The sequence below is a fragment of the Manis pentadactyla genome, chromosome 14 (genome assembly GCF_030020395.1).
Source record: "Manis pentadactyla isolate mManPen7 chromosome 14, mManPen7.hap1, whole genome shotgun sequence".
In the NCBI taxonomy this organism is placed as follows: Eukaryota; Metazoa; Chordata; class Mammalia; order Pholidota; family Manidae; genus Manis; species Manis pentadactyla.
In genome coordinates, this window is record NC_080032.1 from 52,232,718 (window position 1) to 52,259,450 (window position 26,733).

Below are 26,733 nucleotides of genomic sequence, written 5' to 3' on the forward strand. Positions count from 1 at the left end.
TCAGCGGCGGCGACATTGCCCTCTTCTGCCGCCGCAGAGCCACGGCCCCCTCGCCTGGGAGCCCTTCCTGGCGCGGTTCCAGGGAGCCTGTGCAGTCAGTCCCGGGCGGCGACGCGACGAAAACGCTGCTCTCCGGGGGCCACACCAGCGGCTTATTCATCTCTGTGTCTGGGTGGGGTGGCATAGCATGGTCTGGGCACAGGTAAGTTTTCAATAAATGTCTGTGGGATGAATAGACTCTGTTGTAGGGCTCTCCTGAAAAAAAAAAATAGCATTAGGTTTGGAAGTAGTGTTAGGAAAAAATTATTCTGACACCGTTGAAATGGTAAGAAAGACTTTGTTCAAGACTACTGCCTGGGTGGCAAGATGATCTCAAAAGGGGAAAGAGACTGGGCTTAATTCCAAATGCACCGGGAGCAAGTGGGGATTTACAGCCAAGAGTGGGTTGGCGATTGGGGGTGGACGATTACTAAGAGGACACAACAAGGGCAGGACGATTCCTGCTGAACCCACTTGGTAGGATTCTTGCTGAAGGCAGGCCAGAGTGACAAGGTATCAAGGATAGGGAGTGGGGCATGAGGAATCTGATCAGGTATGTGGCTGATGGGATACCAAGGGTAGGCATTCTCTCTAAACTGATTTAGCAGGATTCTTCCTAAAACTGAGTTCTGCAAGATGCACACGGAAAGCCAAGCTGGAGGCCTTGTTGAGAGCTTAACTAAAGTTTAGTCAAAGAGAAACTATTTGTCAGTGGGAACATAGAGCCCATGTCCTCCCTATTTCTCTACCCACCCAGGTTTGGGCATAGCACAGCAGGCCGGTGGTGCCCTGGGGGCTGTGGGGTCCCTGGACTCTGCCCCCAAACATGCAGGTGTCTTTGCCTCACACTGGGAACTCTGGGTCCTTGGAGAGAAGCCTGAGTATCCAGGCCTCATGGTCTCTGCACAGTGGGCGTGGGAGACACAGTGGGGAAAGATGCAAAGCAGACTCTGCTCTGGTCCTGACAGGCAGGGAGCAGTTCTGCGTGTGGCAGCAGTGGGGACGGGAGCTTCATCCTGGACCAGTGCCTGGGGAGGCAGACTTCCAGAAGTGGTCTTCTGGCCTGGTTAATAAATCCCAGAGCTGCAATTAAGACAAAATACTCTGACTATGACACCTGCTGACAGCTGCGGGAGGCCCCAGAAACTTTTATTATGAATTAAATTTTGCAGGCCCTTCTGCTGTGGTGAGTGGGTGCCCAGGCCGAGGGAGCTCAGCAGGCTGGCTGCCTCGAGGGCAAGTACGGATCACCAGCAGAGAGGGGGAGAGAGTGACTCTCCATACCTGTCTAGGGCCCATATAAAGGACTATTTATGTCTCAGACAGAAGCCAGAGCTGGAAAGGGCTGACTCAGACAGAAGCCAAAACTGGAAGGAGCTGAGATCTCATCTGATCCAGTGCTCCCATTTTACATTTGGGGAAACCAAGGTCCAGAGGGGAAGTGAGTTCTCCAAGGTCACATAGGCAGTTACTGGCCACATTGGGGCTGAAGACCAGAATTCCTAATCCCAGGCTGGCATGCTTGACTGACGGTCAGTTAGCAGTAGCCAAGCACACATCCAGGTACTTGACTTAAGGAAATCCAGCTGTTACTTCTTGGAGACAGAGAATGAGAAAGTTAGAGACAGGAAGACAGGGAGACGGAGAATGAGACTGAAACAGAAGAGAATCAGAGAGAGAGACAGAAGCAGACAGCCATGAGCCTGAGTCACTGGGTTCAAAGTAGAGATTTGAGTCCTCCTCCAGTGTTAGCCAGGACCTCCTCCATCCTCCACCACCTAGTCCGGTTGGCTTTGTTCTCACAGGAAATAAACAAAGCACAGCTGAATGGTTCAGGTGTGTAAACCTTTTTAGGGAAACTTTGGTGCCGAATGGTAAAGCTTGGTTGGTACTGAAAAGTGGCAACACTTCTGTCTCCAAGGGTTTTGAAGTGAGGTTTGAAAAATGAAGAGCTGCAGGAATATGACCCAGCACAGGGCAAGTTTGGAAGATGGCATACAGATGACATTGCAACTGCCTGGGATTCAGGATAGAGCACTCCATGCCCTCTGGCCTGCCTTTTCTGATGGCTCAGACTCTGTGTCTCTCAGAACAGAGGGAGCACTCCGGAGACAGAGCAGAGCCTGACCCTTTTGCCACTCGCTCCTCCCGTCTTGGTAGCAGCAAATCTTCTCTTCTTTCAAAACTCAGCTTAAATGCTATCTTGCCCAGAAAGCTTTCCTGGATTTCTCATTTGTATCCCTTGTTCCCCAACTTTTACCCATTTCTTCTTTAAGTCCTTCTAGACACTCCAGCCCCATGTTAGCCACTTCTTTTTCCATCTTGTACAATAGTTATCTATGAAGATGTCAGTGAAAGGGCCCCTATTCTGTGCCAGGAACTCCAAAAGCCCTAGCTCTAATCCTCACAACAAACTAGCAAGGTAGGTATTTACAGAATTCACAGGTAAGACTTTACAGATAGGAAAGCCAAGACTCAGAGAGAGTGAGTAATTTCCTCAAGGCTTTTCAGCTAGCAAGAGGCAAAGTCAGGACTCCCGCCCAAGTTTGCCTGACTCCAGGGCCCATACTCTCTCCACAACACTGAGCAACGTACTCGAGGGCAGGAACTGGACAGAGTCTAGTCACGGTGCCTGGCACACATTTGGTACTCAGTGTGTGCCTCTGAATGAATCAAACAGTAAATGAATGAGTACAGGAAGTATCCTTTCTTTTGAAGGCCAAATCTAGCTTGCCTCCCATTTTTGTAAATAAAGATTTATTGGACATAGCCACACTTATTCCTTTATGTATCTTCTGTGGCAGTTTTCATGTACAACAGCAGTTACATTGCAACAAAGACCATGTGGCCCACAGAGCCGAAAATATCTACTAAGTGGCCCTTTCCAGAAAAAGTTTTCTGACTTCTGCTATAGCTTACAGTTTTTACTAAGTGGTTAAGGCAACAGTGCTTATTGCTAAGTACTAATGATCTCGTCTTTTATGACCTAGAATATTGTATGCGTGCATGTTTGTACACTGGGCATGCCTAAAAAGTATCAGATTTCTTTATGTATCTGGTATACACCACTTTATTATTTTACAGGCAGGTTTCATCTAAAAACGTTTGCCCCATGGCTATATATATGTGTATATAAATAAAATGAAAAAGTACATTTTTTTAAAAATTGAGTTTGGTTGTGTCAGCAGCACCTTGACGCACACAGGGTGAGAGCCAAGCCCCCAGCCCCAGAGGTGTTGCCTGCAGCAGAGGGGAGGCCCAGAGGTGGGTCAGGCTTCCACAGGACAGTGGAGGGGGTGGACCTGGAGGCTTGTCCAAGCAGTATTGACACGGCAGTTTTTGAGCTGAATGGAAGTCAGCCTGTTTGACGGAATGCACACCATGTCCGCTCAGCTCACTGGGGCTCATCCCTCATGGGGGCAGCAGCCACCAAGCCACCAGACCATTTTCTGTATAGGCTGTGTCCTCACTTATCCCTCCTGCCCACTTGGGAGTCAGTGTCCTGGGCTCCCAACCGCACCTCGTCCCCCCGGCCAGGACACCCTTCCTCTCCCAAGCTGCCCCTAGGGCAGCCTCCTGCTTGCCTACTCCTGCTCGCAGGAGCTCAGGAGTGGCCTCTGGACCCCGGGCATCTAATAGAAGCAACAGGAAAGCAGGGATTTCCCAACACCACCCTGAATGCCCAGCAGGCCAGGCACTGAAGTGCTTGGAGGCATGGCACATCTCATCCTGTGTCCAGCGTGCTCCCTGGCCAGTGCACCTGGGGCCTTGCCCACAGTGACATGCCCATCGCTCAGTCTCGCTGTTCTGCTCGCCACTTCAGGACTGCTCTGTTACTCAGCTCACTGCGTGGGTGAGGTGTGAGAGTGTGTGTGTGCTCGTTTTGTGTGTGTTCATTGTTTTGGAAAAAGGACTTGTTCAGGGAGCTTTTGGCAGCCTTTAAATCTTGAGCTTCTCAGTTAGTGATGGGAGTGCCGTGGACAGGGACTTGATGCACATGCTCACATGTGTCTGTGTGCTTGTGTGGGCCCCTCTTGTGATCTCGATTTCAAGGTAGCAGACTGGCAGCTGCTGCTGCCTTGCTTTGAAGTAACATCATGTGCTGTGGCCTGGGGCCAGCCCCGGCACTGGGTGGCTGGACACTTCCCATCACTCTCCAGGCTCACTGGCATGGTCATGGGCTCACTGCCCCCGAGGCAGCAGCCCCCAAGCCACCAGACCGTTTTCTGTATAGGCTGTGTCCTCACCTATCCCCCCTGCCCACTTGGGAGCAAGCTACCAGAAGGCAGACTCCTACCTGGTCTCTCAGAGAAATTCACATACCTTCCACTTTTAGGATCAGAATTTGGTTTTCAAACATAAGAGCAGGGGGCCAAAGGAAAGTTGTAGGGTACAGTCTTCTCTGGAATATATGCATGTGGAAAATTGGGGGCAAGTGGAAGCCAGTTAACATGAGAACATCACTGTAGCTGAGACATCCGGCCTGGCCACACTTAGCAACGCTGTGGAGCCAAAGCCCTTCCCCTCACCCCTCCTCCAGCTCCCTCCAGGGTGGGTTCAGGCAGCAGCAGAGGCCCAGGCATACGGAGGAGGAACTAAGAAATGGAGCAGTCCACCAACTTCGTGAGCAGGTGCACAATAGCTAGCACACTGGCCACACCTGGAATTTCCCCAAGCTGCAAAGACAGGTGGTTTTTGTCACTTCTTTCCTTTGGTGGCTTCTAATAACATCTTTGCGTGATTTGAGGGGGGCACTGCTTGTTGTAAAAACAGGAGGTAGAAAATGGAAAAGGTTCTCTGGTGCCCTATTGATGGGCTGGGCTTGTGAGTGGGAGATACAGATACAGTGAGGACCCTGGTGTCATAAGTGTAGGACTTTGGTGACTTTGGGCCAAACTCCTCACGGTGCAGATGGGGACACATCTCAGACTGAAGGAATGAGCTGGGCTGGGTCACAGGGTCACTTGTGCACACACTCACACTCCCTGATCCCAGTCCCTATTTGTCTAAGGGTAGGTTGGAGTGGATCATTTTCAAGGATGTGCCCAAGAGTCAAGTGGGTACTGAGTTCAAAGGGCAAAGCCAGCACCAGCAAAAGCAAGAAAACCCCAAACAAACAAAAAAACCTGCTAAAATCCTGCATTAGACTCAGCATGGTTTCTGCTTGCAATCTGGTGCTGCTGTGGCCACGTACAACTTGACTTGGGTGTCTGCACACCAGGGCAGGTAGTCCTGAATTCCCTGAGAGGTAGCATTTCCAGAGCAGCTGCAGGGGCTGTGCCAAGTGGCCCAGCAGCTCGCTGAGGGCCCCACTCCCCTCCACACGGCTGTTTCCATCACAATGGGGCTCTTCCAGGCTGTGGCCTGAGCTCAGACACGATTCCACAGAGGCAGCACAGCCCTGTGAGAGACCCACAGGCCTCTTGGATGACACCAAAATAGACATGCAAAGTCCTGGCTTAGCTGGTTGGAAGGGCAGGGCGGGGGAAGCTGCTCCCAAACACGTCCACCTGGTGGAAATATTCTGACCCACAATGAGCCGTAAATAAACTAGACTGTGCTAAAAACAAACATCTCCAGGGTGTTAGGGGGCAGGCAGAAATGGATGCTCTTCACCAGCTGAAAATGAAGTAGGTCAAGGGGAAAGGGTGAGAGGGATGGGGAGGGGTGAGCAAAGCAGATGTCTCATCAGGAAAAGCAACTGATACTTCAGGTCCACCGCAGCCACTCCAGTTTCCAGGGAGAAGTGAGAAGGGGCTGCTGTAAATGAGGCAGGGCCTTTCATCAGTGGAGGGCCAGAGGTGTGGGCTGAAGGAGGCTTTAAGGGCCATATACGGAAAAATAAAGGGCGAGGAGTGCCGTTCGCCAAGTGAACCTGCCTGCCTAGGGGCTGCCGGCTGGAAAGGCCTTGGCTGCCCATGGAGGCCACAGAGATTCAAAGAACTGCTCTGTGGCCTGTATGTGCAGGCTCCCCACATGCCCAGGCAGAGTGGAGCTGTGGGAGCTGCCCACTCGCGGCCCACTCCGCACTCCAGGAAAGAACCTTGGAGAAACTTGAGGAGGGACACCACTGGCATTAATGTCAAGTTATACGACAGTATGGCTATTTTACCACTGAGAGAGAGAAGCAGCCCCTGGCAGCCGGAGCAGGCCTGCCACTCCCAGCTAGGCCATGAGGTTCTCCTGCTGAGTGTGAGTGGCTTGACAGAAGCACGGCAGACGAGGCCACTCTGTGGCCATGTCACACAGCCGTCCATCCTGGCAGAGTCAATGAAGCGAGCCCTGCTCAGGTCTGGTGCTCCTGCTGTCTGGCTGGAGGCAGCAACCCATCTGTGTCAGGTGGTTGTCACAGGAAGCCCTGGCCTTCTTAGCTCCTGGCCCTCACTTCCCCCCAAATAAAGAGAGCAGAGTGTAGAGATCAAGAGGAAGGCTTCGGAACCAGACTGCTGGGTCAAATCCTGGCCACGCCACTTACAGTCTATATGACCTCAGGCAAGTTGCTTCATCTCTTTGCCTCAGTTAACTGATCTGTAAAATGGGGATGATGGGAATAATAATAGTACTTAACTCTCAGGGTTGCTGGGAGGATTAGGTGAATTTATAAATGTGAAGCACTTAAATGGTGCCTGGCATATAGAAAGGGTTTTTTACTTTTAATTAATAATATTAAGCAAACATTTGTGGAATATCTAGTATGTGTCAGATACTGTGCTAGACCCTGGGGATTAAAATCAGCTCCCATCCTCCCAGACAGTTAAGTTTAGGGTGATACAAGGAAATAGTTTCACCCCATGGATAAGAGTAATACAGGGGTAAACCCAGAAGAAAATATAACAGGACCCCTCAACCTTGGCCTGGGAAGTCAAGGAAAGCTTCCTGGTGGAGACACCTGACAGTCCTTGATGAATGAGTACAAGTTTCCAGGACTGGCTGGGTATGAGAGGGCAGAGTGGGACATGAGCAGGAGGGCCTTGGCCATCCTGAAGCTCCACGGGCCTTACCACCTGCAGGCCAGAGGCACCATTTAGGCCTCTCTCTGTGCCAGAAGGCCTGGCCTGGGGCTGGCAAAGCATGTGCTCAGATGAACAAATGCCTAACACCAAACTGGGAAGTTTTCCCCATAAACTAGCACCTCCTCTGACTTTTCCATCTCATCCGTCCTTCTCATGCACTCTAACCATGCCACCCCAGGTTCCCTCTCTGCAGTAGTGTCTACACAGGGCCTTTCCTTTCTGTCCTCGCTGCTTCCACCTGTGGCAGGCCTGACAGGCCACAGCCACACCGGCTGCCTGCTCCCTTCTCTGCTGTCCTTGCCCGCCTTTCCGGCACACAGTCCTCCTAGCACCACTTTGAGCAGACCCTCCTGTACTCAGCAACTTAGTGGCTCCGTAGTGCTTTTTGAATAAAGCCCAAACTCTTTGTGGAGCAGCCCAAACTGCCCAATCAAGCCCCAAACTAACCTGCCAGCCATCCTCACCCTGCTGCTCTTCCGAGAACCTCTGTTCCGCCAGTCCTGCACCTTGAGCTGTCTTGCTTCTGTGCTTTAGCTAACATACTTGGGGTGCCTGCCTGCCTCTACCCCTTCCAGGGCCTCTTCTCCCATCACCTTGGTTGATCAGCAAAAGGTTCCGAGACCCTGCTGCCAACAGTGCTGGGCAGGCTGTGCACAGCCATCTATTGACGACTGCAACTTGGCTGGAAAAGGTGTGCAGGTGATCAGAGTGGTCCCCCTATAGGGGATGGTTGCAGTAAAAGCCACAAAGGAATATTCAAGCCCAAAGCATAGACACTTGAGGTGAAAGGTTCGAAGCAAGACTGGGTCAGTGGTCACAGGGGGTGGGGGTGAAGACACAGGAGACAGAATGGACCCTGCACAGAAAGAAGCAGAGGAGAGGCGCAGGGGGTGCAGGAGGGAAACACAAGCAGTGTCCTGTCCCTCTGATGTCTTGGTCCCACCTCCTCGTAATATTTATTAGCTTTAGGTGAATCTCCCTGTTCCCCCATCCAGGGTGACGGGGCTTCTTTTCTTGCAATCAAGGTGGCCCTGAGCAGAACATGGTCTCCCCACCTTTCATCGTCTCCTTGGGTTTCCCTCTCCCCCACCCAGTCCTTCAAGGCCCAGGTCAAGCACCCAGGACATCTCAGATATTTCTTGGGTCTCAAAGATTTCCTGCCTGAATCTTCCCTGAGCTTCCAGACCCAGCACACATGCCGTCTTTTCCAGAACGCCTCTGGTGTCCGTCCCCAGAGGTGGCCTCCTCTGCCTTGCTTCGCTGAATTCCTTCAGTCTCTTGGTAATGTCCATGGCCTGGGGTGGGTGCCATTGGTGCTGGGGTGTAGGATTCTGTGGAACTGCCTGTGACTAAGCCAATCCCCAGGCATGGGCCAGGCTGACCATTTCCAGTGTGGCCACCTTGGAAATGGTCCTTTTCGGTTGTCGTAATGGCTGGGGTAGATAGTGGCACTGCCTTTGCTGAGCTGGGCCAGGGTGAGCAGGTCCTGCAGAAGGGCACAGAGTCACACATCCCACATGATTTTCAAATGTCATGTGGAATATTCATACCTGTAGATAATTATCTCAGCCCAGGACCTAATTCTCCTTCATATCAGTATTTTCTGAACTGCTGTAACAATGAGCTGAGCTCTTGGAGACTGTAGCTGCCGTATAATGATTGTCTTTGGCTAGGGATTTTACCCAGTGTTGTTTGCATTTCAGGAAAATTGCAGCTGGTCACTCGTGTTCAAGCTGTTGATGCCACACCTTGTGTTCGTAGCTGTGGCATTCACAGTGATTCACTCATAGGTGGAAGCATGTAACTACGACATCATGTTCTCTGATGAGCCCAACCACTTACCAAAATACACAGTTTTAAGTCATATTTCACTTTTTTTATATCTTGCTTTTATATTACGTTCAGAGCATTATATTGATTTCTTTAATTGCATAGGTAGGCTGTATTCTTTATGAATTTCATTTCAGTATAATAAAGGAGTCATTACAAAATATTTCTTACAGAAGGGGGCATTGGGTCTGAGAGATCTGAGACCACTGGCACGGACCAGTGGACGACTTCCCCACTGGGAGCCAGGACTGGGGAGGCTCCTGTTCCTGGGGACACTGGCACGAGCAGCCTACATGCCCTGGTGCCCTCTGGGGAGCACCCACCAGCTGCCTGGTGTTGAAGGCAGGTGCTGAACACAGGGCAGAAACATAGGTGAGCACCAGACTCCAGGAGATAAGACTGAACACTGGGCTCAGGGCTGAGAGACATGCGGTAGGCAAGCTGCCTGTGTTCTCTGAGATCAGAGGGACCGTGAGGGGGTGGGGGTGAGGGTACATCATGTGGCCAGAGCTGGGCATTTAAAAATCACAGCCTGTGGTGATTATGGATATTATAGCTATGAATATTCTAGTGCGTGCTTATACACCCATTTTTTTTTTTTTAAATAATTATTTTTTATTGAAGGGTAGTTGACGCACAGTATTACATTACATTAGTTTCAAGTGTACAACACAGTGGTAGAACATTTATATACATAATTCTAGGTTCCAGCTATCACCCTGCCAAGCTGTTACAATATCTTGACTATATTCCTTATGCTATACATTACATCCCGGTTACTTATTTATTTTACCATTGGAAGTCTGTTCTTTTTTTTTTTTTTTTTGTGAGGGCATCTCTCATATTTATTGATCAAATGGTTGTTAACGACAATAAAATTCTGTATAGGGGAGTCAGTGCTCAATGCACAATCATTAATCCACCCCAAGCCTAATTTTCGTCAGTCTCCAATCTTCTGAGGCATAACAAACAAGTTCTTACATGTAGAACAAATTCTTACATAGTGAATAAGTTACATAGTGAACAGTACAAGGGCAGTCATCACAGAAGCTTTCGGTTTTGCTCATGCATTATAAACTCTAAACAGTCAGTTCAAATATGAATACTCATTTGGTTTTTATACTTGATTTATATGTGGATACCACATTTCTCTCTTTATTATTATTATTTTTAATAAAATGCTGAAGTGGTAGGTAGATGCAAGATAAAGGTAGAAAACATAGTTTAGTGTTGTAAGAGAGCAAATGTAGATGATCAGGTGTGTGCCTGTAGACTATGTGTTAATCCAAGCTAGACCAGGGCAATAAAACATCCACATATGCAGAAGATTTCTCTCAGAACAGGGGGGGTGAGGTTCTAAGCCTCGCCTCTGTTGATCCCCAATTTCTCACCTGATGGCCCCCCTGCGACTGTGCCTGTCTTAGGTTGTTCCTCCCTTGAGGAATCTTACCCGTCTCTGGCTAACCAGTCATCTTCTGGGGCCATACAGGGAAATGTGAAGTTGGTAAGTGAGAGGGAAGCCTTATTGTTTGAAAAGGTTAGCTTTTTACTTCTTTGCATATTTATGCCCTGTGGCTTCTATGCCCAGCATTTGTCTTGAGGTATCTTTACCACTTGGAGGAGTTATGATACTCGGTAAATTTGATATGAGGCACGAATTTTATTTAAGGGTTGTAATTAGGAAGGAAGAAGAAAAGCTATAGAAGTAGAAGGCAGAAGAAAACATGGGAAGATTGATTATTTCTTTGACAAATCTTCTTGTAGAGTAACTTCAGCATATATAGGTTTTAAGCTACTACTTAAATTGTGCACACACATTAACATAATAGGAGTATAGTTACATAACCAAAGCATATCTGTAATTACCAGCCATCTCCAGTGAAACCAAGAAAACCATTAAGGCACCTTAGGCATTTGTGAAAACTTATCTATGATATGGTGGATATTGTCCAACTGAACTTGAACAGTCTGAGAGAAATCAGACAAATTAAAACAACCCATTCCTGGGGACTGTTCACATGCCATATGTTCTTTTAACAGTAAATAGTCTGTAGTTGTAAGAGTTTGGAGCGCTACAATTTGCACTTCTCCAAATTCTTGGTTGAGTTCCAACAGTATAGATCCAGTCAAATTTGTTGTTTTACTGTATGCACAGGCCAGCTTAGATATCTCCTTCCTCATTCCCATGGCAAGTCCAGGAACTGGTGGGATGAGTGCGTCTACAGCTGTAGCAGTGCGTGGATCTTTGTTGGGGTTTTTTGATGATCATCTTCTGGCATGAGTCTTCCAGAGAGTGCAGATGTTGGAAGTTCTTTTTCATATCGTATCTTAGTTCATTTTCGGGGTAGCCCAATTAGGCTTTGATCCTCTGTATAAACACAAACAGACCCTTTGCCTACACTTTTATATGCCCTTTATACCCTTGTGTACAACTCGTTGGAGGTTACCACACAGGAACTGCCCTTTTTTTTTTTTTTTTTTTGCTTTGTTTTTGGTATCACTAATCTACACTTACATGATGAATATTATGTTTACTAGGCTCTCCCCTATACCAGGTCCCCCCTATAAACCCCTTTACAGTCACTGTCCATCAGCATAGCAAAATGTTGTAGAATCACTACTTGCCTTCCCTGTGTTGTACAGCCCTCCCTTTTCTCCTACCCCCCCATGCATGTTAATCTTAATACCCCCCTACTTCTCCCCCCCTTATCCCTCCCTACCCACCCATCCTCCCCAGTCCCTTTCCCTTTGGTAACTGTTAGTCCATTCTTGAGTTCTGTGATTCTGCTGCTGTTTTGTTCCTTCAGTTTTTCCTTTGTTCTTATATTCCACAGATAAGTGAAATCATTTGGTATTTCTCTTTCTCCGCTTGGCTTGTTTCACTGAGCATAATACCCTCCAGCTCCATCCATGTTGCTGCAAATGATTGGATTTGCCCTTTTCTTATGGCTGAGTAGTATTCCATTGTGTATATGTACCACATCTTCTTTATCCATTCATCTATTGATGGACATTTAGGTTGCTTCCAATTCTTGGCTATTGTAAATAGTGCTGCGATAAACATAGGGGTGCATCTGTCTTTCTCAAACTTGATTGCTGCGTTCTTAGGGTAAATTCCTAGGAGTGGAATTCCTGGGTCAAATGGTAAGTCTGTTTTGAGCATTTTGATATACCTCCATACTGCTTTCCACAATGGTTGAACTAACTTACATTCCCACCAGCAGTGTAGGAGGGTTCCCCTTTCTCCACAGCCTCGCCAACATTTGTTGTTCTCTGTCTTTTGGATGGCAGCCATCCTTACTGGTGTGAGGTGATACCTCATTGTAGTTTTAATTTGCATTTCTCTGATAATTAGCGATGTGGAGCATCTTTTCATGTGTCTGTTGGCCATCTGTATTTCTTTTTTGGAGAACTGTCTGTTCAGTTCCTCTGCCCATTTTTTAATTGGGTTATTTGTTTTTTGTTTGTTGAGGCGTGTGAGCTCCTTATATATTCTGGACGTCAAGCCTTTATCGGATGTGTCATTTTCAAATATATTCTCCCATATTGTAGGGATCCTTCTTGTTCTATTGATGGTGTCTTTTGCTGTACAGAAGCTTTTCAGCTTAATATAGTCCCACTTACTCATTTTTGCTGTTGTTTTCCTTGCCCGGGGAGATATGTTCAAGAAGAGGTCACTCATGTTTATGTCTAAGAGGTTTTCGCCTATGTTTTCTTCCAAGAGTTTAATGGTTTCATGGCTTACATTCAGGTCTTTGATCCATTTTGAGTTTACTTTTGTATATGGGGTTAGACAATGGTCCAGTTTCATTCTCCTACATGTAGCTGTCCAGTTTTGCCAGCACCACCTGTTGAAGAGACTGTCATTTCGCCATTGTATGTCCATGGCTCCTTTATCAAATATTAATTGACCATATATGTCTGGGTTAATGTCTGGATTCTCTAGTCTGTTCCATTGGTCTGTGGCTCTGTTCTTGTGCCAGTACCAAATTGTCTTGATTACTATGGCTTTATAGTAGAGCTTGAAGTTGGGGAGTGAGATCCCCCCTACTTTATTCTTCTTTCTCAGGATTGCTTTCGCTATTCGGGGTCTTTGGTGTTTCCATATGAATTTTTGAATTATTTGTTCCAGTTCATTGAAGAATGTTGCTGGTAGTTTCATAGGGATTGCATCAAATCTGTATATTGCTTTGGGCAGGATGGCCATTTTAACGATATTAATTCTTCCTAGCCACGAGCATGGGATGAGTTTCCATCTGTTAGTGTCCCCTTTAATTTCTCTTAAGAGTGACTTGTAGTTTTCAGAGTATAAGTCTTTCACTTCTTTGGTTAGGTTTATTCCTAGGTATTTTATTTTTTTTGATGCAATTGTGAATGGAGTTGTTTTCCTGATTTCTCTTTCTGTTGGTTCATTGTTAGTATATAGGAAAGCCACAGATTTCTGTGTGTTGATTTTGTATCCTGCAACTTTGCTGTATTCCGATATCAGTTCTAGTAGTTTTGGGGTGGAGTCTTTAGGGTTTTTTATGTACAGTATCATGTCATCTGCAAATAGTGACAGTTTAACTTCTTCTTTACCAATCTGGATTCCTTGTATTTCTTTATTTTGTCTGATTGCCATGGCTAGGACCTCCAGTACTATGTTAAATAACAGTGGAGAGAGTGGGCATCCCTGTCTAGTTCCCGATCTCAGAGGAAATGCTTTCAGCTTCTCGCTGTTCAATATAATGTTGGCTGTGGGTTTATCATAGATGGCCTTTATTATGTTGAGGTACTTGCCCTCTATTCCCATTTTGCTGAGAGTTTTTAACATGAATGGATGTTGAACTTTGTCAAATGCTTTTTCAGCATCTATGGAGATGATCATGTGGTTTTTGTCTTTCCTTTTGTTGATGTGGTGGATGATGCTGATGGACTTTCGAATGTTGTACCATCCTTGCATCCCTGGGATGAATCCCACTTGGTCATGGTGTATGATCCTTTTGATGTATTTTTGAATTCGGTTTGCTAATATTTTATTGAGTATTTTTGCATCTACGTTCATCAGGGATATTGGTCTGTAGTTTTCTTTTTTGGTAGGGTCTTTGCCTGGTTTTGGTATTAGGGTGATGTTAGCTTCATAGAATGAGTTTGGGAGTATCCCCTCCTCCTCTATTTTTTGGAAAACTTTAAGGAGAATGGGTATTATGTCTTCCCTGTATGTCTGATAAAATTCCGAGGTAAATCCATCTGGCCCGGGGGTTTTGTTCTTTGGTAGTTTTTGGATTACCGCTTCAATTTCGTTCCTGGTAATTGGTCTGTTTAGATTTTCTGTTTCTTCCTGGGTCAATCTTGGAAGGTTATATTTTTCTAGGAAGTTGTCCATTTCTCCTAGGTTTCCCAGCTTGTTAGCATATAGGTTTTCATAGTATTCTCCAATAATTCTTTGCATTTCCGTGGGGTCCGTCGTGATTTTTCCTTTCTCATTTCTGATACTGTTGATTTGTGTTGACTCTCTTTTCTTCTTAATAAGTCTGGCTAGAGGCTTATCTATTTTGTTTATTTTCTCGAAGAACCAGCTCTTGGTTTCATTGATTTTTGCTATTGTTTTATTCTTCTCAATTTTATTTATTTCTTCTCTGATCTTTATTATGTCCCTCCTTCTGCTGACCTTAGGCCTCATCTGTTCTTCTTTTTCCAATTTCGATAATTGTGACATTAGACCATTCATTTGGGATTGCTCTTCCTTTTTTAAATATGCTTGGATTGCTATATACTTTCCTCTTAAGACTGCTTTTGCTGTGTCCCACAGAAGTTGGGGCTTAGTGTTGTTGTTGTCATTTGTTTCCATATATTGCTGGATCTCCATTTTGATTTGGTCATTGATCCATTGATTATTTAGGAGCGTATACACCCATTTTTGTGTTGGTAAATACTTGTGAGTAAAATTGCTGGGCTACAGTGAATGCCTAGTTTCAGCTTTAGTAGACCGTGCCAGGCAGTTTTCCACAAAGGTTGAATCCACTCACGCTCCCACTGGTCAATGTGTGAGAGTTCTGCTCGCTCCACATTCTTGCCGCATTTGTTGTCCCCTGTCCTGCACATCTAGCCATTCTGGTCACTGTATAGTGGTATGAACCCGATCGATGTTGAGCAGCAGCAGAGTGGTAAGTAGATTGTGGTCTAGACACAACGGGCCTCTGTTCAGCAGTAACAAGTATGAACAACAACCCGATGACCCCCCCACAAACACTGTGTTGAGCAAAAGTAGCCAAACACGGGTTCATGTTGCATGATTCCATGTGTATAAAGTTCCAGAAGGGTTAGAAGTCAGGATGGTGGAGAGTGCAGAGGGTGGCAATCAGACAGGGGCTTGTGGGGCTCCTCAGTACTGGGGAGTCATGTGTCTTGATCTGGGGGCTGGCTTCTAGGGGGTGCCCGCTTGGCAGGAATTGATTGGGCACAGACTAATGATCTGTGCCCTACTTATAAGGTACACTTTCACACTGAACATACACTGGCCTTGAACATGGGCAAGATTCCATGTGAAAATGAAGCTCTCAGGGGGCACAGCCTCCCCTCCCCTCACAAGCGTGTATCGAGATATTAAACTGTGACTCTTTAGTGAGCATAGGGGTCATGAGTGTGTGTCTAGAGTCAAACATGTATTTTAAAGCAGAGCTCAGGATCTCTTATAATCAATGCCCTCTCCAGGCCTTGCTGCCCCCTCTCTGAGCCATTCCTTCAGAGCACAATATCAAAGTAATCAACGTATCTTCCTTCTCCTCACCCACTGAGAGCACATTTTAAGCCTGCACTTTGCATTCCTTGCCACATCTACAAGTGACGAGCCAGTCCCTGAAAAGGACTTCATTTGGTCACAGTGTCCATACTGTCTGCTCGTTTGTTAACCACCGTATTCAGTGACGGCCAGGGGAGGGCCATGTCAGATAGCAGACAGGAGCTGCCCTCACATCTAGCAGTTTAGAAATCAGATCCAGTAACTATTATAAATATCTATGCTCCCAACACAGGAGCACCTACATATGTGAAACAAATACTAACTGAATTAAAAGAGGAAATAGAATGCAATGCATTCATTCTAGGAGACTACAACACTCCACTCACTCTGAAGGACAGATCCACCAGACAGAAAATAAGTAAGGACACAGAGGCACTGAACAACACATTAGAACAGAGGGACCTAACAGACACCTACAGAACTCTACACCCAAACACAGCAGAATACACATTCTTCTCAAGTGCACATGGAACATTTTCAAGAATAGATCATATTCTAGGCCACAAAAAGAGCCTCAGTAAATTCAAAAAGATTGAAATTGTACCAACCAGTTTCTCAGACCACAAAGGTATGAAACTAGAAATAAATTACGCAAAGAAAATGAGAAATCTCACAAACACATGGAGGCTTCACAACATGCTCCTAAATAACCAATGGATCAATGACCAAATAAAAACACAGATCAAGCAATATATGGATACAAATGATAACAGTAATTCAACACTGCAAAAATCTGTGGGACACAGCCAAGGCTGTGCTAAGAGGAAAGTATATTGCAATACAGGCCTACCTCAGGAAAGAAGAACAATCCCATATAATCAGTCTAAACTCACAATTAATGAACTAGAAAGAAGAACAAATGAGGTCCAAAGTCAGTAGAAGGAGAGACATAATAAAGATTAAAGCAGAAATAAATAAAATTGAGAAGAATAAAACAATAGAAAGAATCAATGAAAGCAAGAGCTGGTTCTTTGAGAAAATGAACAAAATAGATGAACCCCTAGCCAGACTTATCAAGAAAAAAAGAGAGTCTACACACATAAACAGAAACAGAAATGAGAAGGAAAAATCACTATGGACACCACAGAAATACAAAGAATTATTAGAGAATACTATGAAAAATTACATGCTAACAAACTGGATAACCTAGAAGAAATGGACAACTTTCTAAAAAAATACAACCTTCCAAGTCTGACCAAGGAAGAAACAGAAAATCTGAACAGACCAATTACCAGCAACAAAATTGAACTGGTAATAAAAAAACTACCTAAGAACAAAACCCCTGGAACAGAAGCCTTCACCCCTGAATTTTATCAAACATTTAGTGAAGACCTAATACCCATCCTTCTTAAAGTTTTCCAAAGAGTAGAAGAGGAGGGAATACTTCCAAACTCATTATATGAGGCCAGCATCACTCTAATACCAAAACCAGGCAAAGACATGACAAAAAAAGAAAATTACAGACCAATATCCCTGATGAACACAGATGCAAAAATACTCAACAAAATATTAGCAAACCAAATTCAAAAATACATCAAAAAGGTCATACACCATGACCAAGCGGGATTCATCTCAGGGATGCAAGGATAGTACAACATTCGAAATCCATCAACATCGTCCACCACTTCAACAAAAAGAAGGACAAAAACCACATGATCATCTCCATAGGTGCTGAAAAAGCATCTGACAAAATTCAACATCCATTCATGATAAAAACTCTCAACAACATGGGGATAAAGGGCAAGTACCTCAACATAATAAAGGCCATATATGACAAACCCATAGCCAACATCATACTGAACAGTGAGAAGCTGAAAGCTTTCCCTTTAAGATCAGGAACAAGACAAGGATGCCCAGTTTCCCCACTTCTATTCAACATAGTACTGGAGGCCCTAGCCACGGCAATCAGACAACACAAAGAAATAAAAGGCATCGGATTGGCAAGGAAGAAGTCAAACTGTCACTGTTTGCAGATGACATGATATTGTACATAAAAAACCCTAAATAATCCACCCCAAAACAGTTAGAACTAATATCTGAATTCAGCAAAGTTACTGGTACAAAATTAATACACAGAAATCTGTGGCATTCCTATACACTAACAATAAACTAGTAGAGAGAGAAATCAAGAAAACAATTCCATTCACAATTGCATCAAAAAGAATAAAATACCTAGGAATAAACCTAACCAAGGAAGTGAAAGACCTATACTCTGAAAACTACAAGACACTCATGAGAGAAATTAAAGAAGATACCAATAAGTGAGCACATCTGTGCTCATGGACAGGAATAATTAATTTGTCAAAATGGCCATCCTGCCTAAAGCAATCTACAGATTCAATGCAATCACTATCAAATACTAATAGCATTCTTCAATGAATTAGAGAAAATCATTCTAAAATTCATATGGAATCACAAAAGACCTCAAATAGCCAAAACAATTCTGAGAAGGAAGAATAAAGCTGGGGGCATTATGCTCCCCAACTTCAAGCTCTACTACAAAGTCATAGTAATCAAAACAATTTGGTACTGGCATAAGAACAGACCCATAGACCAATGGAACAGACTGGAGAGCCCAGATATAAACCCAACCCTATATGGTCAATTAATATATGACAAAGGTGCAATGGATACACAATGGGGAAATGACCACCTCTTCAACAGCTGCTGTTGGCAAAACTGGACAGCTACATGCAAGAGAATGAAACTGGATAATTGTTTAACCCCATACACAATAGTAAACTTGAAATGGATCAAAGACTTGAATGTAAGTCATGAAACCATAAAACTCTTAGAAGACAACATAGGCAAACATCTCCTGAATATAAGCATGAACAACTTCTTCCTGAACGCATCTCCTCAAGCAAGGGAAACAAAAGCAAAAATGAACTCATGGGACTACATCAAACTAAAAAGTTTCTGTACAGCAAAGGACACCATCAACGGAACAAAAAGGCATCCTACAGTATGGGAGAATATGTTTGTAAATGACATATCCGACAAGGGGTTAACATCCAAAATATATAAAGATCTTACACGCTTCAACACCCAGGAAGCAAATAACCTGATTAACAAATGGGCAGAGGATATGAAGAGACAGTTCTCCAAAGAAGAAATTCAGATGGCCAACAGACACATGAAAATATGCTCCACATCACTAATCATCAGGGAAATGCAAATTAAAACCACAATGAGATATCATTTCACACCAGTTAGGATGGCCAGCATCAAAAAGACTAAGAACAACAAATGCTGGCGAGGATGCGGAGAAAGGGGAACCCTCCTACACTGCTGGTGGGAATGTAAGCTAGTTCAACCATTGTGGAAAGCAATATGGAGGTTCCTCAAAAAACTAAAAATAGAAATATCATTTGACCCGGGAATCCCACTCCTTGGAATTTACCCAAAGAATACAACTTCTCAGATTCAAAAAGACATATGTCCCCCTATGTTTATCACAGCACTTTTTACAATAGCCAAGATATGGAAGCAACCTAAGTGTCCGTCAGTAGATGAATGGATAAAGAAGATGTGGTATATATACACAATGGAATACTATTCAGCCATAAGAAAGAAACAAATTCTACCATTTGCAACATTGTGGATGGAGCTGGAGGACATTATGCTCACTGAAATAAGCCAGGTGGAGAAAGACAAATGCCAAATTATTTCCCTCATTTGTGGAGTATAACAATGAAGCAAAACTGAAGGAACAAAATAGCAGCAGACTCGGAGACTCCAAGAATGAACTAGCGGTTACCAAAGGGGAGGGGTGGGGGAGGGTGGGTGGGGAGGGAGGGAGAAGGGGACTGAGGGGTATTATGTTTAGTACACGTGGTTTGGGGGGTCACGGGGAGAGCAGTGTAGCACAGAGAAGGCACATAGTGGATCTGTGGCATCTTGCTGCACTGATGGACAGTGACTGCATTGGGGTCTGGGTGGGGACTTGATAATATGGGTAAATGTAGTAACCACATTGTTTTTTCATGTGAAACCTTCATAAGAGTGTATATCAATCATACCTTAATAATAATTAAAAAAAAAAGTAATCAGATACAGAAGTCTGGGGTGGCGGCGTGGCCCTCCCCCAGGCAGGTGGCTTGTCGGAGATCCCAGAACTGGCACTGTGCTGATGAGCAGCAGTTTTCTCTGAACAGCCCTTCCTGGCCTGGACCAGAGGAAGCGTGGCAGCCACAAAGCATGCTGCCTCCTGACACCTCCTCCGCCCCCACTGTTCCCGCCGCCATTCTTCAGAGCCGGGCGAGGTCTGGTGAGTTCCCCAGAACCCCTGACAAAACAGAAAGCAGGCGCCTCAGGGCCTGCCGCACAGTCCCTGCCGTGTCGCCCACCCACGCCCCTCACACCTGCCCCCCACCCTGTCCTCCTCCCCACATCTCTCACTCTCCTCCACCACCCCCTATGGTTCCTCACCCGTGTCCCCTACTCACCTCCCCTCACCCTCTCCCAGATCCTGCCCCCTCCCCACGTGCCCCGCCCACATGAGTCCCCCATGGCTTGAGGTGGCTGCCTCCACAGTATTTTCCGAGGGAGTTGGCCCTTGATTCTCAGGCAGCGTGTTGAGTCCTGGGATGGACATTTTGCGGTTTCTGGTGAGTGTCCATTCTCCCACTGCCTTAAATAATTCTGAAGGAAGTTCCTTCCCAGCAGTGCCTGTCTTCCCGAGAAAAATGAGGTGAACTTGTAACTTCCTAGGCTTCCTTCAGCTGCTCAGATGCATAATTTCCCTTTTTGCTTTTCTTCTCCCCAAGTCTCCCACAGCTGGTGCTAACAGGGACCATTGGGACCATTGCCATGAGGTGATGCAGAAACAGTCCCCCTGTAGCCATACTGAAGTATAAGAGGAAACAGAATTTCGGAAGAGAGGACAGGAGCAGGATTTGGGAAGACAACAGTCCAGGTGTTTTAAGGAGTTGGGATTCTCAGATTTTTCTAGAAATTCTTAGGCCTGTACTGTCCAATACAGTAGCCACTAGCCATGTGTGGCTACTGAACACTTTTAATGTAGCTAGTTCAAGTTGAGATCTGCTGTTTGTATGAAATACACAATGGATTTTGAAGATTTAGTATGAAATGAAATTAAAATGTCTCAGTAATTATTTCATATTGAATATATGTTGAAATGATAATATTTGGGATATATTAAGGTTAAATAAAATGTACCATTAAAACTAATTTCACTTGTTTCCTTTTACCTTTTTAATGTGGCTACCAGAAAATTTAAAATTAAATGCATGGCTCACATTGGTGGCTTGCATTTTATTTCTATTGGACAGTGCTGTCCATTGGGTAGAGGCCCCTTAAATGAGCTTTGTAACTCCACCCATGGCCGTCATATCTCTACAATCCATTCAGGCCAGGTATATCTCAAGAGCAGATGACAGAACAGAAACTGGGGCCACAGAAGGTTGTCCTCTTGGGACCCCACTGGGTGTCAGGGAGCCACCAACCTTGGGGACTGCACTGTGGAGCAGGTCTGTGCCCAACCTGGTGACCCTTCCTCTGTCCTCCCAGTCTGACCTCTAACTCAGTGTTGCTCTGCATTGAAGCTTCTCTTCCAAGACATGAAGAATCTCCTCCTGGAACTCGAATCCACACAGTCCTCGTGCATGCAGGGATCACTCAGCTCCCCTGGGCCTCCTGGCCCCCAGGTAGGTACACCTTTCTGCTGTCTGCTGGGAGCAGCGGGGCCCCTGGGAAGGGCCTCTCAGAGCTCCCCTCAGATGTGATATGGGAGCTGCTTGTCCTCTCCAGCTCACCTCCACTCCAGAGCCACATGGCGAGAACACGGGTTCCTCTCTGGGTGGATTCTGGCCTCCAGCCTTGGTTCCCTCTTCTGCACGATGGGAGTGATGATTACCCCTGCAGGACTGGATTGTGGTTGGCAGGGGAGGGGGACCAGATGAGCTGCTGCCTGTTTGTGTGTGGTTATTACTGTGGCTGTCTTCAAACACTTGATGACAGTGGGTTGCCTCTATGTGACCATTGACCCCACCAGTGGACCCAGAGGGGCCTGCCTTCAGTGGAGGCATCAGGGAGCTAGTTCCTCTGACCTTTGTCTGGGCTCAGATACTGTCCCCAAGCAGCCCACCCTAACCACCAGAGCTAAAGGGAAGAATGAGGAACAGGCAGAATGTTAGAAAACAGCATTTTTAGTAAACAGTCCCTCCAGAGACCCTGGCTCAAGAGCTCCTGGCTCCTCTGGCCTGCCTGGGGCTCTGGACCTGCCAGAGGGGATGGGGGAACAAGGAATGGTCAGCTCCCCACCTGATGCAGCCACATGTGCCCTTGTGTCTTAAGTCACTTCAAACTCATTCCAGCTTTAGGGCTTTTGTGGCTCTGGCTGCTGCTTGGCATGTTCTTCCCTCTGATTTTTACCATAGCCAGCTCATCTGTTGTTCAGAACTCAGTGTCCATGCCCCTTCCCTAGAAATGCCTTCCTCAGCCACCCAGGCCACATGCAGTAGCCTTCCTATCACTCTTCATCTTAATGACCTGTTTCAGTTATTTGCCTGATTCTCTCATCTCCCATAGTTCTCCTGTTTGTTTGTTTTTGTTCCTGGTCTCTTTGGTCTCTTCTCCATAAAATGTAAGTTCTATGGCAGGGCTTGCAAACTATGGCCCTTGGGTCAAATCTGGCAGCAGATGTCTTCGTAATTAAGGCTTTATGGTCTCTGGCTGCTTTCATGCTACAAGGACAGAGTTGCTTTATCAGAGACACAGCCTAAGGTATTTACTGTCTGGCTCTTTATAGACCAAGGTAACCAAGCCCTGGTCTTGAGAGCAGAGACACCTGTTCATGGTGTGTGTGCCCAGCTACACACACATGGGGTGCAGTGGGTTGCCCAGAAATGTTTGTTGAATGCAATAAACAAAACAGGACTTTGAACCCAGAGATGGCCAGAGGCTACCCCAGAGGGGCTGGGCATCCTGGGGAGCACCTCTCAGGTAGCTCACCTTTCTACCTCCTGACGTCTACACTGACAGGAGGAACACAGAGCATGGGAGAGAAAAGGGGGTCTGCCCACCTTGGTCACCTGGCACATCTCTGACATCAGGCAAACCCATGTGAAATGCAGAATTTCATCCTGCCAGCACCCACCACCCATTCAGTCAGAGTCTGCATTTTAAATAAGACCTGGGTCAATCATCTTCACGTCAAAGTTGGAGAAGCTCTGAGGCAAGAGCACAGTAGCCTGGTGAAATATTCCCAGCCCATGTCAAGAAATGGGAAACCTGAGGTTTGGTAATAAGAACAAAGAGAATGGAACAAAACTCTACCTTATTCCCTCTCCAAAATAGAAAGAGACCAAAGACAGGGCAGTTCCCAAATTTATCTACACATTTGAATCCCCTAGGAATTTTCAAAAATTCCTGATGCCCATGCTCCCCTCCCAGAGATTGTAATGCATAGCCCAGTTTGGGGGATTTTCAAAAGATCCCCAGGGGGTTCTAATGTGTACGTAGGAACCACGGTCTGAGGAGCTCTTGGTCATTTGGACAAGTCTCATAGGAATCCTGTTTCAAACAGGCTTTGTGCTGGGCGTGTTCACCAGTGGAGCTTGAGGATGAAGTAGTGACCTGCAGGGTTTGAGGGATTTCCTCTCTGATGTACTGGGGAATTTGAAAAACAGTTCGCCAACTGAGCATTTCATAGATGTATGAGCAGAGAGCAGCTGCATTCTGGCTGTGGGGGTGTAAGCTTTATTTCAGTGGGTGCCAGAGTCCCTGGGCTGGAGTCAGCCCACTCCTGAGGCTGGGCAGTGGGACAAAAATGCCATGTTTACTTACCCACATTCTTTTTTGTTGTTGTTATCATTAATATACAATTACATGCACAACATTGTGGTTACTAGATTCCCCCCATTATCAAGTCCCCTACTTACCCACATTCTTAATGTCTTAAAAAAGACTCTCACTACACCTGGTACACATGAACCCACCACGAGAATTTCTAAGTCTGCTGCTCCTGTGTGCCAAGCATGATTTCCTTCTGATCAGGGCCCGAGGGAAGCTTGGTGAGAGCAGCTGAAAAGATAGGAGAGGGGCTGAAGTGTATTGTTTCCAATGAAAAGCATCCTTCAAGACCTTTTAGCTGCTCCCAACAAGCACTCAGGATGTCTTAGGATCCCAGGATCCCTGGGAGAAAGAGTCACAGAGTTGTGTGAGCTTTGCAGCCATGGCCCCGCTGGAAACAGAGCCCAGAGGAAGCTGTCAGAGGAGGAGGTTGGGCTGGAGGCACAGGAGGGTCCCCGAAGTTGCAAGAGCCGGAGTCTGCGTGGAGAGCCAGGAGCCCTCTGCCCCAGAGCCTCTTCCCCATCCTGCCCCCTCACCACCTGCCCTGCCTTGGGTGAATAAACACTTTCTTCACTTCTTATCTTGACTGTGTAGGGTCCACCAGGGCCTCCTGGCAAGACAGGGCCAAAGGGAGCGAAGGTAGGAGCCACTACGTTCTCCAGCCCTCCTTGGTGACCCCAGCCTATTTCCTGGGGGTGCCGCTGGGGCTTCTCCGCTTGGGATTTCAAAGCATGTGCTAATTCTGTGCATGAGGAAGGGAGCTGTGATGACTGGCTGCTGCTGGGGAGTGGGACTCCCACCCATGCATTTCGGCTCTGCCCTTGGACATGGCAGGGGTGCTGCCAAGCCACCAAGCCATGTGGTCATGCCCTGCCATCAGCCCTACTAAGCTGTCTCCTTCTAGAACTTCTTTTCCAAAGCAGCCTCTGCTTACTTGTCTTCTCTGTCCACAGGGGGAGCTTGGCCTACCAGGAAGGAAGGTATGGTCCATGCTGTTGTGTCAACATTACACAGGCACCTGTGCCCCACGTGTGTGTGAGTGTGTGTGTACTCCTCGGGTGGGGGGAACTGGCAGCCCAGTGCCCAGGGGGACAGGGCGGGCACTGTGTCCTGGCCGTGAGCATAGCAGCCTCGCCCTCTCTGACCACACCTGCTGTCAGGAGCTGGAGCCTCTACTGCTAGCCTTTGTTTTTTATTTATTTGTTTGTTTATTTGTTTATTTATTTTTATTTTGGTATCATTAATCTACAATTACATGAAGGACATTATGTTTACTAGGCTCCCCCTTCACCAAGTCCCGCCCACATACCCCTTCACAGTCACTGTCTACTGCTAGCCTTTGGGACTTCGCCTTGGGGCTGCTATGCCTGGCCAGGCTTCCTGTCACCCATCACACAAATCTTCCAGGGCCCCAACCAGTGGCACAAAATGATCCTCACTGTCTATTTGATTAAACTGCAATAAAGTGCCAAACAGACATAAACAATTGGTTTCTGTTTGTTGGCCCAGCTGAAATATATGGGAATTACTTAAGGTCACCCAATGCAGGGACATTGGGTGGGCAGAGGTGATAAACCAAACGCATGTATCAAGACTCTCATTCATGTTGGAAAAGAGTAGACAAGCAGCCCCACGACATGATCAGTGGATGCTGGAGCTGAAACTGTAGGTCTTGGTGCAAAACTCTGGCCAGGAAAGATAGTCATGATTCTAAGTATAAATTATTGTTTTTCTGATTAAATGTTTTATTCAAATGGCTTCATATCAATGGAAGCTTCAGATAGATCTTTGGAAAGCAAAATTACAACCCTTCAGGGCACAGATGACAACTCTAGCCAAGGCCCAGTGGCTGTCTGATTCTGGGACCATCTCCATGCTCAAAACCTACGAGGGCCATGACTGTTAGTGATCTCTGCCATGGATGTGGGAGGCAAGAGTAGAAACCAGTACATGTGCCAGCATTTGTGATCTCTGAGGGGCTGAGCCTCCCACATGCCTAGCTAGGCTAACTGTGAAATTAACCAAGGCATGCCGAGGTCAAAGTAGACCTCAAGTCCCTGCTCCCACTCTCTCTTTCAGGGCCTGTTCTTCCATACCTCCCGGCTTAGACTGAGTTCCTTAGAAGCAGAGATAGAGACAGCACATTCCATGTGCGGATGGAAGAGTTCCTAAGGGAGTGAATGAGTGACAGGAGGAGCCTAAGGGAGGGAGAAGGATGGGCTGGGGGTCGGGGGAAGCCCAATGTGGGCATGGTGTTACAGGAGCCCCCTTCAGCCTCACACCCGGAGGACTCGGGAGTTCGAACTGCAGTTTGTCCTGCCTTGAGGGAAGGGACCTATCTGCTGTGGGAAAGGGCAGTAGATAAATTGCTGGACAGCTCCAGGTGGCCACAGGTAGTGGCCAGGCTACAGGTTGCAGGAACGAATGGCAGCAAGGAAGGCCACTATTGGGGATGGGTGCCCTGAGCGGTGGAAAAGGCCTTGAGGGAGAACCGTCAGCATCTACTGCTGTACCCTGAACTGATCCTACCCACCCACACTGCATCTTTGGAGAGGGATGCAGGGACATTAGGTGGGCAGAGGTGATAAAGATTAAAAAAACAAGAAATTTAGAATCCCTTCCCCACCACCTTCCATTTCTTTAGAAGAGTAAGACCTTGCCTGTCGACCCAGTATGACTCCAAGGGCTTTAGCTTATACCTAAGTGACCCAGCCTGCTAGGCATCAGTCTTAAGAGAGTGAGGGTGAGGGTGCCAAGGTCGTGCTTGGGTGCCCCATACTCCCTCTGGGCCCCAGAAACAAACCTTATTTCCTGAAAGGAGGGAAACGAACCCAGTTGTGCTGACATTTGTTCTTCATCTTTGAAGGGGAGACCTGGCCCCCCGGGTGTTCCTGGTATGCCTGGGCCGGCCGGCTGGCCAAGCCCTGAAGGACCCAGGGTAAGTGTGGCCCGCCGTCATGGCTCATGTGGTGTCAGGGCACAAGAGAGATGGCGGCTCCACTGGCTCCAACGCAGACTGCGACTCGCTTCCTGGGGAAGGAGGAGAGCTCGAGGGCCGCCCAGGGGCCCCAGAACACCCCCCTCTCCACTTAGATGGCAAGACCTTGGGTCATCCAACAGCTGCTCCAGGGGAGTAGTGAGGGCTGCTCCCCCGCTCATGGGCCGTCTCTGCTCTGTCCTCAGAGTCGGTGTGCACTCCTTTGGTTTTCCCAAGATGACCCAAGGGCGCCTTGTACCTGGATAGCTGGGGCTGCT

At 46.8% G+C, this 26,733-nt stretch overlaps 1 protein-coding gene across 7 annotated transcripts in view; it reads left to right on the forward strand.

Moving 5' to 3' along the window:
• Positions 1–26,733, forward strand: part of COLQ (collagen like tail subunit of asymmetric acetylcholinesterase) — a 77,552-nt gene that overhangs the window by 22,780 nt on the left and 28,039 nt on the right. For 4 of the 7 annotated variants that reach the window (XM_057491528.1, XM_057491529.1, XM_036901000.2 and 1 more), the window contains 5 exons: positions 19,821–19,933; positions 21,231–21,332; positions 24,073–24,117; positions 24,432–24,458; positions 26,345–26,416. In XM_057491528.1, the coding sequence (XP_057347511.1) occupies positions 21,246–21,332; positions 24,073–24,117; positions 24,432–24,458; positions 26,345–26,416 (231 nt within the window). In that variant the 5' untranslated portion in view covers positions 19,821–19,933; positions 21,231–21,245. Of the gene's footprint in view, positions 1–66; positions 203–19,806; positions 19,934–20,432; positions 20,582–21,230; positions 21,333–24,072; positions 24,118–24,431; positions 24,459–26,344; positions 26,417–26,733 lie in introns of those variants that run through there. The other 3 variants (XM_036900997.2, XM_057491530.1, XM_036901003.2) reach the window with 3 other exon arrangements.